This window comes from Camellia sinensis, unplaced genomic scaffold (genome assembly GCF_055761805.1).
Source record: "Camellia sinensis isolate YWXY unplaced genomic scaffold, ASM5576180v1 Unanchor1, whole genome shotgun sequence".
Lineage (NCBI taxonomy): Eukaryota > Viridiplantae > Streptophyta > Magnoliopsida > Ericales > Theaceae > Camellia > Camellia sinensis.
The window spans coordinates 23122862-23138974 of NW_028128987.1; the positions used below are offsets into that span (position 1 = coordinate 23122862).

A 16113-nucleotide genomic window follows, 5' to 3' on the forward strand; every position below is an offset into this window, starting at 1 on the left:
CAACTAAAGCCCTTGGCTATACAAAAGAAGACAAGTATGAGCTTGATGCTTCCAAAAATCCTCCACACCGTTCACCTCGGCAGAGGCACACCGTTAGCACCTGAAATGGTTCCACAACAGGGATGAGCATTGACGCCCAGCAGAGATAATCTTAATGAAGTGCATGAAGGTTAATAATATCATAAGGTGAATGCAAATGAGATGTTATGCCAAAATATAAGTTTTCATTTCGAAAACCTCATGCCATGCACTTGTTCAAAACCAAAACCAAGCAATCACTATTTTGATAAAACAAAGGACGGTAAATACAACTCTAGCAATCTGTAGATACGTGTCTACAAGTAGTTTCATTGAGCACTACCAAAACCACTTTACCAGCTCTTAACTGAAAGGAAATTGAAACCTACTCCACGCATGTTTTAGGACTTTCACCATGGACCTAAAGCCAACTTAATTCTCAACAATCTACACCCCCTAACTGGATTCACCAAGGTATTTACCCCATTTTCTCAATACATTTCCATCATTCTCAACAATTTCAAAGGTTCACAATGCATTGAATCATAATGCGTTTCTCAACATGCGAACAAGTTAAATTCATGAAATCATGGAATATTCAATGATATGCATGACTTTGTAAATGTTTCAATTTACCTAGTTTACATGTAATTTCTACAACTAGTCAATACAACCCTCCATCGGTTGCCAAAACATAGATCTCTAATTCAATATTCCAATATAGGCAATATATAAAGTATAACTCAACATTTCCTCAACAATTCTAAAATAGAAGTGATTGTCCAAAAATCGTAGTCTCCTCATTCACAATATATCCAATGCTTATAATCTTCCAAGAATTTCATAGATTTCATAATACACAATTAATTTCTCAATCTTAACACTCTAGGGTTTAGGAAAAATGAGAGATTTCTCATTTTGAAAGCGAATTTCTCAAATTCAAGTATTTCACAATTACTATGAGTAAACTAATTGAAAACTTAGACAATATTTAAGAACTTCCTCCTTTTTTGCATTAGATAAAACCCTAATCTTCCAATTAGCTCTAACTATCAAAATTGTAAATAATAGAGTTAAAATACATATAGAACGTTAAGGAAATCCCTAACTCAAAATTAGAAAAGAAGAGAAGCAAAACCCCAAATTTTCAATGTTGTCAGATTTTGATCCACTCCGGTCAAAACGTAGCTCTCGATGCGCTCATCGTTTTGGTCTTAAGAACTAGTACCTAAATCTCTACAGATTTTGTAGGATGAAGAGGTTCGTGTGACTTAGGAGAGTTTTAGAGATAAGGGAGAGAGAAAAAAGAGTAGAGAGATAGAGTAATGAGAAAATGAGAGAGAGAGAGAGAGAGAGAGAGAGAGAGAAAGAGTGAGTCTATTTATATTGTAAGTACAAAAAGGAGGTTTTTGGTTCCACAAATCTGATAAAAAGTAGCTTTCATGCGCTGAGTTTCGAACAGACCACTCGAGTGGTTAAAACTGTGCTTGAGCAGTGAATGAAGGCTTGGAGTTGTGAGAATATTAGGTTTTATATATATATGGTAGTATATATTTTTTGCATATTATAGTGATTGAGTAATTATTCTTGTTTCCTTTTCAGTCTTAGGGTTGGATTGTTATATAAACCGATGTACTCTTGTATTACAAACAATTGAATATATAGCCTTTATTCAGAAATCTTACATGGTATCAGAGCCATCTCTGAGCCCAAACCTTAGATGTTGTCCCTGAATCGTCTTCCTCATCAGATTCTCACTGAGTCGTGATCATAGGTCATCCTTGGACGCGATTATCTCTTGGAAAATAGTCCTTTGGTTTTATCTCTCTGAGTCCCAGGCTGTGACTCCTTTTGTGTTCGTTTGATTCAATTGAAGGGCACGAGTGTCTAGCTTGACTTATTTGGTTCCTTATCTGCTTTGAGAGATGGACTTCGTGCTTCGTCTTCACTAGTTGAAGAAGTGTCGCATTGGCCTTGTCTCTCTAGGTCAAGTTTGACGTGACCTTTCTTTGGCTTTCTTTGGTTCATGATCATCAGAAGTCTTCTTCTGGTTGAGTTCAAAGTCTCCCTCTCTCTCTGGAATAGCGGCGATCATGAGCTCACCCTCCACCTCTGGTTCACACGACTCTCGCTTGACTTCGACTTCTGGTTCAATCTCTCTCTCTCTCGGTGCTATCGATTTCGGAAAGCTTCTCTTTGGTCCTTGCCAGTTCGCGACCTGATTACGACATCTCTGTCTCTCTCTTGATCTCTTTGAGTCGTGATTTGGTTCTGGTTATCTCTCTTGTTCTGAGTCACGTGGCCTGGGTGTTGCTCTTTAGCTGACCACAATTTTCTTTTATTCTTGTTTAGACCAAACAAGTTTTTGGTTATTTACAGTTTGACCCTCAATTTTTTAGTTATTACAATGTCTTTGGCTTTTGATGAGTGTGCCTTCTGCCATCAGAGGGGCCATTAGAAGTACCATTGTCCCAAAGAGGGATGTTTATTTGCTTTACAGTCTCAGCCACACTTCCGAGCTCCTCCTCAAAGTACTTTTTAGACTCCAACCATTTATACTGCATCTGTTCCGTCTCCCGATCCTGACTTGGTTTCCTTGAGTGCTCAGATTGGTCAGCTTCAGTATACAGTCTACTTCCCAAACATCCCTGTCTGCCTCTACTATTTCCTCTCTTCAATCAGGTTTGTTTGGGTCTTCTTCAGGTATCTCTCTGTCTATCTAGCTTTTTGACTTTGGTGTCTCTCATCATATGACTCATCATCTCTCTTTACTTCAAAATTGTACTGTCTCTCCATTTCCTATTATTGTTAATATTGTTAATGGGTCTGGTATGTCTGTTATATCTGTTGGGCCTGTCTTACCGTCTGATATGTCTGTTGTCTTTATTACATCTGTCCTTTATGTTCCTTAGTTATCTGTCAGTTTATTATCTATCAGTCAGCTTGATGCCTCCGGTTTTGATGTTATCTTTTCTTCTTCTATCTGTTTTGTGTAGGATCGGATGTCCAAGCAACAGATTAGGACCAGCTGTAGAGTTGGAGACCTCTATATAGTGGAGAGCTTGCATTTGCCTATGGCTACTTGTCTGATTGTTTTTTCCTCTTTTCAGTTAGATTCTCTATCGAGGCATTTTTATTTGTGGCATTCTAGATTAGGTCATTTGTCTGTTGACCGCTTACGGTCTTTAGTTCAGTCAGATATATTGGGTAAAGTTTCTCCTAGTCAATTTATCGAGTGTCGGGGATGTAAACCTGCCAAAATGATAGCCTTTCCTTTTCATAAAAGTACTTTTATCTCTAATACACCGTTTTCTTTAGTTTATACTGATGTTTGGAGCCATTCTCCTATTCTCACCAAAGAGGGTTCTGCATACTATGTGTTATTTGTTGATGACAGCACCCGTTACCCTTGGGTTTATCTTATGACTCATAAGTCCGACTTCTACCAGATATACCACACTTTTCAGTCTATGATCTCTACACAGCTTGGGTCTATTATTAAATTGTTACCGTCAAACTTGGGTGGGGAATATTTTAAAACTGAGTTCTGTGAGTATTTGGCCAATTTGGGTACCATTCATCAAACTTTATGTACTGATACATCCACCTAAAATGGTCGAGCTAAGTATAAATACCGTCATCTCCTTGAGACAGCTAGGTCTTTTTTTTTGTCTCTATTCTGGCTCAGTTTTGGGGAGAGGTAGTTCTTACTGCTGCTTTTCTTCTCAACTGTATACCTACTCCCCTTCTCTCTTATCGTTCTCCTTATGAGGCTTTGTTTTTTCAACTTCCCAATTACTTACTCCTTCGTGTTTTTAAGTCTGCTTGTTTTGTCCTTCTTCTCTATAAAGATTGGACCAAACTTAGTGTCCGGTCCATCCTGTGTGTCTTTTTAGGTTACAGTCTTATTCAGAAAGGCTGTCGTTGTCACGACCTTATTTTCTGTTGCCTTTATGTCTCCTGCCATGTTTCTTTTCTCGAACGCCTGTCTTACTTTCAGCTTTTTCCTATCACTGCTCTGTTTTTCAAAGAGGATTTAGTTCACATTGATCCATTTCCTTCTGAAGTCTCTCTTGATGAGTATATCTCTACTGTTTCCTGTGAGCTTGTTCCATCTTCTCCTCCTACCACCCCTCCTGCTGAGTCCCTCTCTATTGTCCCCCATCAGTTTGTTCCCTTTCTGCCACTGTTGTTGATCCTCCTACTTTTGATGATTCTGATCTTACTAACCGTAAGTATCCCCTTCGCAATCGTAAACAGGTAGTTAAACTTGGTTTTACTAAAGCATGTTTTTCTCCTTCATACTGCACCTTTTTGTCTGCTATTCACTCTTTTTTCAGAACCCTAGTCTTACAAGGAGACCTGTCAGGATCTTAATTAGGTTCGAGCTATGGAGGATGAGTTGTCTGCATTGTAGAAGACTGCTACTTGGGAGCTTATTTTTTTTCCTGCTGGCAAGAATTTGATTGGTTACAAATGGGTCTATAAAGTCAAGATTCATTCTGATGGTTCTCTCAAGCGCTACAAAGCTCACTTGGTTGCCAAAGGTTTCTCATAAGAGTATGGTATTGATTACAAGGAGACCCTTGTCCTTGTTGCCAAGATGACTACTGTTTGTATTTGATCTCTGTTGCTGCTATTTGTCATTGGCCTCTCTATCAAATGGATGTTAAGAATGATTTTCTTAATGGCCATCTCGTTGAGAAGGTGATGAAGACGAGTAGGGATTACTTTTCTACAAGTAGTGAGCCCGTTTTAAGTATATTGGCAGCAGCAAGAATAGACTTGTAGGGTTAGATTTTATGAGATTTTGTGGCTACAAAAGTATTTAAAAAAATAAGAGTTTAATGGTTTGTATAAGGGTAGGATTTTAGAAATGAAAACACAAATGTTTAGAGGTGTTGGGTGGCTGTTCTAAGTACTGTGAACAGTGAAGTGAACACTAACCTGGCTAGAGAGAGAGAGAGAGAGATGCTTCATCACAAGGGATAGGCCAATCACACAAACACAAACTCAAATTTTCATAATAATAACTCTCATATTTATAGGCTAAAGACTCTCCTACTATAAGGATTATAACTCAAATTTAGAAACTAAAAATATTTAGCAACTACTAATATTTTAGACCAACTATGACTTCCAATTCTACTTCAATCATAATAGGAAATTTTAATCCCTTCTAATTCTACTTCAATATCAAAATAGGAAATTTAGACTTTTGACTACTAAAATTATTTTAGACATGATAAAACCCATATATAATGACTCATTTAATAACTTGACCCAAAATAAAACCCATGGGCGATCCGCACAACTCATGTCCAACAATTATTAGAATTACCATTATACCCTTAATGACTAAAACCTACTATAATGACATGAAGACTCAAAATCATTCCAAATTCTTGATGTCCTAAATTTGCTTCATGTAAAATTTTAAATTTGCTCTTTTTCTTCTTTCCATGATCTTCATCATTCTCCCTTGCATTTGAAAAAACTCGACCTCGAGTTTTATAATGTTGAAGTATAAGCTATGAAGCACGGACACCTCTCCGAGGGCTCCGTACCAGTGTCAGACACGTGTCGGACACGAACACGCGTCGGATACGCGGTGGACACGTGTCCGACACGCATGGGAGAGTGTCCCAATTTTTTTTAATTTTTTTACATCCGGACACGTTTTGGACACGTTATAGACACGTTTGGGACACGCGCGAGGGCAATTTCACAGTTTACTAAAATTTTTTGGGGTCAATTTGAAAATAACCAAAAACAGATTAAATTTGCCCTAATCTCTATTCGCCCTAATCTCTTCGAATCGACTATGGAATAGAAGATAAACAGTTGAGAAAGAGAGAAAGAGAGAGGACCTGACTTCGTCGTACGTCGTCTCTCGTCGATCGTTGCTCCTCGTCGGTCGTCTGTCGTCGGCCGTCTGTCATCAGTCGGCGACCTTCTTCGTGCGATCTTCAGTCGATTTGCTGCTTCGTTAAGGAAGGTACGACTCTTCGATCTTCTTCGATCGCTCCCTCTCTCTTCGATAGCTCTCTCTCTCTGTCTCAGCCTCTTCTTTCTTTTATTTTTCTCTTCGATAGCTCTCTCTCTCTCTCTCTCTTTGTCTCAGCCTCTTCTTTCTTTCTTTTATTTCATTTTTTTTTTCCTTTTATTTTGATTTTGATTTTGATTTTGATTTTATTTTTTTTCTTTTATTAATTTAATTTTTTCTTTTCTTTTTCTTTAATTCTGATTCTGATTTTGTTTTATTTTATTTTTTCTTTTCTTTTCTTTTATTTTTTTTATATTCTGATTTTATTTTTTCTTTTCTATTATTTGAGGATATAATTTTAATAATGTATGTTTATTAATTTTATTATAGGGACCAATTATTAATTCTGAAACAATGGCTACGGGTGGTAGTTCTAATGATATACCTGATGATGATTTTGATGAGAATAAACCATTGTGGAAGTATATAACTAAATTAGCAAAACCTGGGGAAGGAGGAAGAAATTGCCAATTACAATGTAAATTTTGTAATAATACTTTCAAAGGTTCATATACAAGAGTAAGGGCACACTTGTTAAAACTCCCAGGAAAGGGAATTGGTGCTTGTAAGAAAGTGACAAGTCAAAAACTTTCACAACTGCAAAATGAGAATGATGCTGCTGAGCTGAGAATTAAAAATGCTCCTCCCAAAAATGTACCATTGCCTCCTTCCACTGTATCAGTGGGTAGTAGTTATGCTTATGAATCAAAGAAGAGGGAGAACATGTGAGAGTGGGAGTGGGAGTGCTATTGAGAAAGCATTCAACTTGAAGGATAGAGAGCAATTGCATTTTGAAATTGCTAGGATGTTCTACTCGCGGCGGGGGGGGGGGGGGGGGGGGGGTACCTTTTAATCTTGCAAGAAATCCTTACTATGTTAGCTCTTACACATTTGCTGCAAATCATAATATTCCTGGATATTTGCCTCCCGGTTATAATTTGTTACGAACCACATTACTTCAAAAAGAGAGGGCAAACATTGATAAATTGTTGCAACCAATTAGGGGCACATGGAAGGAAAAAGGGGTGAGCATTGTTAGTGATTGTTGGAGTGATTCTCAAAGGAGGCCTTTGATTAATTTTATGGCAGTGAGTGAAAGTGGGCCTATGTTCATTAAAGCAGTTGATTGTTCTGGAGAAACTAAAGACAAATATTTCATTGCAAATTTGATGAAAGAAGTGATTAATGAGGTTGGGCCAAGTAATGTGGTTCAAGTCATCACGGCTAATGCTCCTAATTGTAAGGCAGCCGGACAACTCATTGAAGCTCAATTCCCTCATATTCTATGGACTCCTTGTGTGGTGCACACATTAAATCTAGCTTTGAAAAATATTTGTGCTGCAAAGAATATTGAGAGGAATGAAGTCACATATGAAGAATGTAGTTGGATTACTGATATTGCCGGAGATGGTTTGATGATTAAGAATTTTATCTCTAATCACTCAACGCGATTGGCTATGTACAATGAATTTGTGTCATTGAAGTTGCTTTCGGTTGCCGAAACACGATTTGTCTCTACAATTGTTATGCTCAAGAGGTTAAAGCTTATAAAACGTGGTCTTCAAGCAATGGTAATTAGTGACAAGTGGAATTGCTATAGAGAGGATGATGTTGGGAATGCAAAATTTGTGAAAGAAAAGATTTTGGATGATGTGTGGTGGGATTACATTGATTATATTCTTTCCTTCATGGGTCCTATATATGACATGCTTAGGGCTTGTGATACGGACAAACCTTGCCTTCACTTAGTATATGATATGTGGGACTCAATGATAGAGAAAGTGAAGATGTCAATTTATAGGCATGAAGGGAAAAGAATAGATGAGGAATCTACATTTTACAATGTGGTGCATCAAATTCTCGTGGATCGTTGGAATAAAAACAATACTCCTCTCTATTGTATGGCACATTCATTGAATTCAAAGTAAGTACCACATTTAAATTTGTTTTACATATTTCATTTTAATGGACTTATCTAGTCTTTCTTGAAATAATTATTTTTCCTATTTTGGATTGTAGGTATTATAGTGATGAGTGGCTCCATGAGGATCAAAATAGAGTTCCTCCACATAGGGATGAAGAGGTGACACGTGAGAGGAGCAAGTGTTTTAAGAGGTATTTTGAAGATATTACGGAGCGAACTAAGGTGATAACTGAGTTTGGAAAATTTTCGGGTTATGTTGAAACATTCTCATAGTATGATTCCATTCATAATAGGTGGCACATGGATCCTTATACTTGGTGGTGTGCATATGGTGCATATGCACCATCTCTTCAAAAACTAGCTTTGAGATTGCTTGTGCAACCTGCCTCTTCATCTTGTTGTGAGAGAAATTGGAGTACTTACTCCTTTATTCACTCAGTGAGAAGGAACAAGATGGTCCCTCAACGCGCGGAGGATTTGGTGTTCATTCATAGCAATCTTCGTCTTTTATCAAGGAGGAGCTCCCAATACTTGCAAGAAGAGACAAAAATGTGGGATATTGCCGGAGATAACTTTGACTCACTTGATGATATTGGAATGCTTGGGATAGCTAACCTCTCACTTGATGAACCGGCTATGGAGGCGGTCCTATTTACAGATGAAGGAGAAGATGGAGGCGGTGGTGAAGATGTTGTAATAGTTTCCTCTACTTAGGTTGATATTTATAGATTTTGTAATAGTTGTTGGTACATTGGATAATTTTATATTTTGTGGTTTGATTTTCATGCATTTTGTAACAAATGATGGTTGGTAGCTTCGAATGACATGTTATGTATTGATGGAATGCTATTTTATGTTAATTGTGAACGATATATATGATGTTAAATCAATTAAATGTTTATTTTTTATAATTTTAATAGTGTTATTTTGTATATTTTATTACCTTTATTTGATTTTTTTAAATAATTTTATGACATATAATAAATAAAATTAATTATATATATTGAACATGTCCCCGGCGTGTCGCGTCCCCTATTTTTTGAAAATTTGCGTTTTTGCGTGTCCGTGTCGTGTCGCGTGTCCGTGTCCGTGCTTCTTAGAGTATAAGGATTATGAAATCTTGCACTTGCAACCATTCAAATTGATTGTTTTGAATAAATGATTAGAAAATCAAAATGTTCAATGTTGTCATCACTCCGTTGTCCACATCGAACTTATTAGGAATCATAAACTTAATGTGAACTTCATTTTTCTTGTGAAGAGCAAAAGGTTCAATTGCATTCACATCATTTTCTTTGGCTTCCTTGGCTTTAGAACCTTGATCTTGACGATCTTTCATGCTTTCTTTAGTAAGCAGTTAATTTTTGCCTTCGTTTCTTCAATATCCTCAATATTAGCAACTTGTTCATCTTGCTCGTTCATAGTTTCTTCAAAATCTTTTACACTATCAACCTTTTGCTTCTGGATATTAGTCTTTTGTAAAACAGCAACCAACAATCCTTCCATGGAAGCTTTCAATTCATTCAAAGTTGCCTTGATAGTATGCACATCACTCTTTATTGTTGCAACATCCTCCTTAATTATCGCAAAATCCTCCTTTAACATTGCAACATCTTTGCTAGTAGCTCTATAATTTGTTAACAATGTTTCAAACTTTCAATTTAATTCAATGCTTGTCAACATTGTAATAAAGAAAGCAATTTCATCAAAAGATTGGTAAGGAACAAGGTATGATCTTGAAGCTCTGATACCAAACTGATGTAGGACAAGTAGAGATTACTTTCCTACAAGTTATGGGCCCGGTTTAAGTATATTGGCAGCAGCAACAATAGACTTATAAGGCTGGATTTGGTAGGATTTTGTGGCTGCAAAAGTATTTAAAAAAAAAAAAAAAAGAGTTTAAAGGTTTGTAAAAGGGTAGGATTTTGGAAATGAAAACGCAAATGTTTAGGGGATGTTGGATGGCTGTTCTAAGCACTATAAATAGTGAAGTGAACAGTAACCTTGCTAGAGAGAGAGAGAGAGATGCTTCACCCTCACAAGGGATAGGCTAATCACACAAATACAATATCAAATTTTCATAATAATAACTGTTCACCTTAATCATTGAGATTACACATATTTATAGGCTAAAGGCTCCTAATTCTATGAGGACTATAACTCAAATTTAGAAACTAAAAATATTTAACAACTACTAATATTCTAGACCAACTATAACTTCCAATTCTACTTCAATCATAATTGAAAACTTTAATGACTTCTAATTCTACTTCAATATCAAAATAGGAAACTTAGACTTTTGACCACTAAAATTATTTTAGACATAATAAAAATCCATATATAATGACCCATTTAATAACTTGACCCAAAATAAAATCTGTGGGCGACCCTTACAACCCATGTCCAACAATTATTAGAATTACCATTATACCCTTAATGACTAAAACCTACTATAATGACATGAAGACTCAAAATTATTCCAAATCTTTAATTTTTGATGCCTTAGAGCATCTCCAACGGTAGTAGGCATTTTACCTAGCTAAATATTACTATAAAGTATATATTTTATTTTGCCTATCAACTGTTTTATGTTTTTACTCCAACCATGCTCTTTATTTTACCTATTTATCCAAATACTATTAATTTTATAGAATGCCACGTCAACAACAAAGATGGAGGGAAATAATCCTAATGATTGAATACATTTTGCCTAGCGTTGAAGGCTAGCTACATGTAGCTAGTGAATATGAGTTGAGCCAAAATGCCTAATCATATGCCTAGTGCATTGGAATTGAAAAAAGTGAATCACACTAGGCATTTTAACTAACAAGTATCATATGCCTAGTGCATTGGAGATGCTCTTATATTTGCTTCATGTGAAATTCTAGATTTGTTCTTTTTCTTCTTTCTATGATCATCAGAAGGTCTACATGCGTCCGCCCCCTTGCCATCTCGTCTTCGTCGTGCTTGGTATGACTGTTTTCACCCTTGTGCCCAGGATTTTACTTTGTTTCTCCTTCACACCACTGCTAGTTTCGTTGCCCTGTTACATTATGTAGGTGATATGATGATCACTGGCTCTGACTCTTTAGCTATCTCTGAGGTCAAGCAGCATTTCTTCCGCACCTTTGAAATGAAGGATCTGGACCCATTGCGGTATTTTCTTAGTATTAAAGTAGCTTCTTTTTCCAAGAGTTATTTTCTGTCTCAGGCCAAGTATGCAAATGAGGTTATTCACCATGCCGGTCTTATTGACACTAAGATTTTTGATATCCCAATTGAGCTTTATGTAAAGCTTAATACTACTAATGGTGTCCCTCGGGATAATCCCACTTTATATTGAGAGTTTATGGGTTGCTTAGTCTATTTGACAGTTACTTGCCCTGATCTTGTCTATGCTATTCATGTGATTAGCCAATTCGTTTTTGCTCCTCATTCTACACATTGGGCTGCTTTGGTTCAGATTCTTCGCTATCTCCGGAATACTATATTTCAGGGCTTACTGTTGTCTGCTACTTTTTCTTTGGACTTGGTGCCTTATGTTGATTCTGATTGGGTGGTGATGTTATTGATCGAAAGTCCACATTTGGTTTATGTATATTTCTTAGCGATTCCTTGATCTCTTGGAAAAGTAAGAAACAAACTGTTGTTACTCGCTCTGCTGAGATTGTTTGGCTTTGCTGTCTCTTGTCTGATTTGGGTGTCCCTTAGTCTTCTCCGATCTCTCTCTATTGTGACAATCGCAGTGCTATTCAGATTGCCTATAACACAGTCTTCCATGAGTGGACGAAGCACATTGAGATTGATTGTCACTTGTCCGTCAACATCTACAATCTAGCTCTATCTCCCTTCCTTTCATCTCTTCAGCTCTGCAATTTGCTGACTTCTTTACCAAGAGACTAACATTATTACTCTATTTCAGTTTCTTCTTAACAAACTCTCAGTATTTTCTGCTAAAACACCTTGAGGTTGAGTGGAGGTGTGAGAATATTAGGTTTTATGTATATATAGTAGTATATATTTTTGGTATATTTTAGGGATTGAGTAATTATTCTAGTTTCCTTTTCAGTCTTAGGGTTAGATTGTTATATAAACCGATGTATTACTATATTACAAACAATTGAATATGTAGACTTTATTAAGAAATCTTACAGCAGTATCTCAGACTTCTGCGAAATAGACCGCTTCAGTGACCAATCATGCGCTCGAGTGAAGAATGAATGCTCTCAATATCTGAGGTTTCGAAATTCAATACTGGAAGGGTCAAAAGACCGCTTGAGCGGTGAAACTTGCGCTCGAGTGAACAGTCTAAGTTGTCTAGGTGACCAAGCCACCAACGGACATAACTCTCTCGTCCGAACCCTGTTTAAAGTAAACCAAGGGTCTAGAATGAAGCCCCAACAACAAGCAGTCCAAAGGTTGTAGTCCTACACTAAGACGACACGCTAATTAAAGTTATAAGATCAATTAAAAGGGTTTCATTTCTAACAATAAAGGAGTTAGATGTAGTTCAAATGACTTAAAGAGTACGAATGTTACACTTTCTCTTTTCTAACCCTGACCCTAATCTCTTGCACTTTACATTTCAACTCCCTCTTAAATCCAAGACAATTTGTAAGGATTCAAATGCGTTTCTATTGCCAACCCCAATTTTGGGACAACTTCCCTGAAACTACATTATTGCAATTTCCTGAATCAATAGCAACTCCACACCTTGCCACAATAGTGCAGGTAGATTGAAGGATGTTATTCCGAACTACCAGTAAGTGAACCTCATTACCTTGCACGAACTCCTTATGACTGTCATTGACAGTATCAAATCAAACGGAGGGTCTTGCTCAGCATCCACTGCTTGTCGATGTAGACTTCACAGTCCACGAAAAACCCTTTACCATAAACACTATCCTTTTAGAAATCTTCCATTCTGTTCCTCACTTAACCACACTTAAAAGTGTTAGGCCACTCTTTGTTGATTCCAGTTAGGTTGACCTCTCATGTTAGCCCTCTTGGTTGTAGCCTGTAGGATACAATTACATTTTGGGACTAAAGGGTTGGACAAAGAATTGAACAATTATTTTTGAAAAAAAAGGTTCACTAAAGACTAAAAAAATAAATTCAATTTTTTTATTTTATATTTTTTATTTTTTGCATCTTTAGTGAATTTTTTACATCACACATGGAGCTGATGTGTTGGTGATGTGGCAGATTCTGTTATGGGAGTTAGTCTAGGAATAAAATGAGAAGGATTGCAAACATGAAGGGCCAAAGTGGAAAAAATCAAACTTAAAGGGCCAAAGTGGGAAATGGGTGAACGTTTAGGGGGGCAAAGTGTAATTTACCCAAATACTAATAAAAGCAAAATGTTAGAGAATTTATGATTACATTTAAATCATTAAATTTTGGTATAATAAATGTAATAATGAGTATAAATATTATAACCAAAATGTTTAAACCACAGTAAAAATTATAACAGCAAAGAATTGAACAATTATTTTTTATTAAAAATTATCTAACAGAATTTACCATAAAGTGGAAGATTGGTGAATACTTAGTCTGCTAACTATTGTACTTCAAAATTGAGAATAGAAGAAGAATTGTAGGTTGGTTAATCTTCTTCAGGAAAGAATATCTAATGAACTTGCAATTGAGCCAAGGGATGTTCACTTTCTGCCTCATTGGCTGCAGGAGTGGACCAGATATTCTATATTATGACCTAATGCATAAGCTGAATATCTGAATGCTAGTTGGTGTCACAATCTGAATGTAAAATTCTTGTCTTGGGTTTTGATTAATCCTTCTTTGGACATCAAGTTCAATTGGAAGTTCAAAATATGATTCAAAATTCTCGAGACGAGTGAACAAAAGCAAGCTGCGGCGAGGAAAAGAAAAACAAGGTGCTGAAATGAGTTGACAGTATAGTTCTTTGGGACAATTATGATGGAGAAAAGTTATCAACCATCTTGGATGGATAACCCCATCTATGAGAAAGAGCTTCTCAATAATAAAGCCCAAAAGCAATTTTTATGAGCTTTGTTTTTATTTTTGAAATGAATTCCTGAAGGTTTTCACCCATATCATCACGGATGAACTTAAACCAACTGATTGATTCAACGAAGGACATTAAGTGCCTCAGTGTTCACGTAGGGAACATGCACATTCCACCTAGTGAGCTATGGGGTGGACCAAATATTCTGTATATGAAGACCCAATGTTTAAGCTGATGCAAAATTTGAATGCTAGTTGGTGTCAAAATCTAAGAAAAGTAGGGTCTAAGAAGATACAATTGGTTTAATCCACTTTTGGTGAGGATTTAACTTGGGGGTAAGTTGTAGATAAAAATGTTGATTTTGAAAATGAAGGTAGAAAGCTTTAATTGTGTTAAAGAGCTCGTATTTTCTTTTATAAACTTTTGGAGTATATTTGGTGGCATATTTTACAATGCTTGTACCGTTTACTTGCGCTAACTATCCATTTCTTGGGAGACTTAAATTGAAGATGGGCTTGTTGATGCAGTGTCACTTGTGGGACAATCAGCTCCCCCTGATGTCTTGCAGAAGATGACTTATCTCGTCATAAGGCATCCCCAAGTCAAGCATATTGACACAGTCCGCGCTTACACTTTTGGTGTTCTGTATTTTGTAGAGGTTAGTAGTTGAAATAGTAGAGTTTTCCGTTAATGGTTTATTAATGGAGAATTGGCTCCAAGCACTCCTTTTTCTTGAATGCTTTGCTAGTGAGAGAGTATAGTCACGATCATGTTATTTCTTATATCTTTGTTGAAAACACAGGTTGACATTGAACTTCCAGAAGAGTTACCGTTGAAAGAAGCACATCTCATAGGAGAGACCCTGCAGATGAAGATAGAGAAACTTCCTGAAGTTGAAAGGGCATTTGTTCATCTTGATTATGAGTGTCAACACAAACCAGAGCACTCTGTTCTCAGTAGGCTGCCCAACAGAGAGGATTGATTTTTCTTTCAGTTCATGTCAGTTACTACTTACATGCTTCAAAATTTGGCCTTCTGGAAATTTACTTGATAGGAATGTTTGGGATAGTAAACGACTTTTCTGGTTTGAGCATGAGTGGACTTTGAATCTGCTTCCATATTTCGGATCTAATTGTTATATATAAGTCACTTTCATGTGCCGGTTGTATGGAGAAAACTGTATAATGAGTCTTCTGAAATACTAGCAAATGAGGCGATTTATTCGGCTGCTTTCAGTCTTCAATAAATTAGTGAAGGCAATTTTCAGTGATACCTTATTTTTAAGTACTACTAGTTTTGTTTTTGTTTTTGTTTTTTTCCCCTTCTTTATCTTTTTTATATCTTATTTTTTGAAAAGAAAAAAAAAAAATTGTTATCAAACAGTGGTTAAACAATTTTAAATATCGCTGTTGAATGATATTATGCATTACTTGGAGTTGAAATGACAAGGGTGGGAGTATCATTTGACTTGTTAACTGAGCAGTAATGAATGAGTATTTTCGCTTAATTTCACGTATTTGCCACTCATCAACATCTATAATTTTTATTAATATTTTAATTTTTCAACTTGCAAAATTAACTCGCCTCCCATTCCACACCCGCCTCCCTTTCGTCAACCTCCGATTTGTCCCGCCCCCTAGATGATACAAGGAGAGGACATATTTTTGTAAACCCTCCCTAAACTTGACCCGTGACCGTTAAGTTCCATAAGCAATCTAATTTCTGATATCTTTCTTTTATTCTTAGACACAAAATAGTAAATCCCGTGCACATGTGACACTTGTGTCATGTTCAATTAGTCCCATGTTCAGAATTTAGAAAAAGAGAGAGAAAAAAATGGATAGTTCACATGAAGAGTGCTCGAGAGCTATTTTGATTGATAATTTATTTAATATGTATTAAAAAATTAAATTTGTAATATTTTGATGTATATATTAATTAAGACTGAATTAATGTTATATTTTAGAGCACGGCCTATTAGGATGACTTTTGGCCTACAGCCCATGACGGTGACATCAATCATTGGGTATTGCTTAGGTTCATTATATCTAAGGTCTATCTTCACACTAGTTATTATAACTTTATCCCTACAAATTATTTTTCTATTTTTATATTTAAAATAAGAAAATTATATACAGG

General features: G+C 36.3%; 2 protein-coding genes across 5 annotated transcripts in view; both read left to right on the forward strand.

The window, feature by feature from the left end:
- The window catches only part of LOC114296678 (metal tolerance protein 4), a 35667-nt gene extending 20423 nt beyond the window's left edge, over nucleotides 1-15244 (forward strand). For 3 of the 4 annotated variants that reach the window (XR_014357643.1, XM_082911005.1, XM_082911004.1), the window contains 2 exons: nucleotides 14502-14632; nucleotides 14777-15244. Coding sequence is in view for 3 of the 4 variants with exons in the window: in XM_082911005.1 (XP_082767131.1) it covers nucleotides 14502-14632; nucleotides 14777-14956 (311 nt within the window). In the remaining variant the exon portion in view is untranslated. Of the gene's footprint in view, nucleotides 1-3014; nucleotides 3304-14501; nucleotides 14633-14776 lie in introns of those variants that run through there. The other variant, XM_082911006.1, reaches the window with a different exon arrangement.
- Nucleotides 6913-8899, forward strand: LOC145814335 (uncharacterized). The gene is made up of 2 exons (XM_082911007.1): nucleotides 6913-7988; nucleotides 8084-8899. The coding sequence occupies exons 1-2, from the start codon at nucleotides 7147-7149 to the stop codon at nucleotides 8259-8261; spliced, it is 1020 nt and encodes a 339-aa protein (XP_082767133.1). The 5' UTR covers nucleotides 6913-7146; the 3' UTR covers nucleotides 8262-8899.
- Nucleotides 15245-16113: the final 869 nt, after the last annotated feature.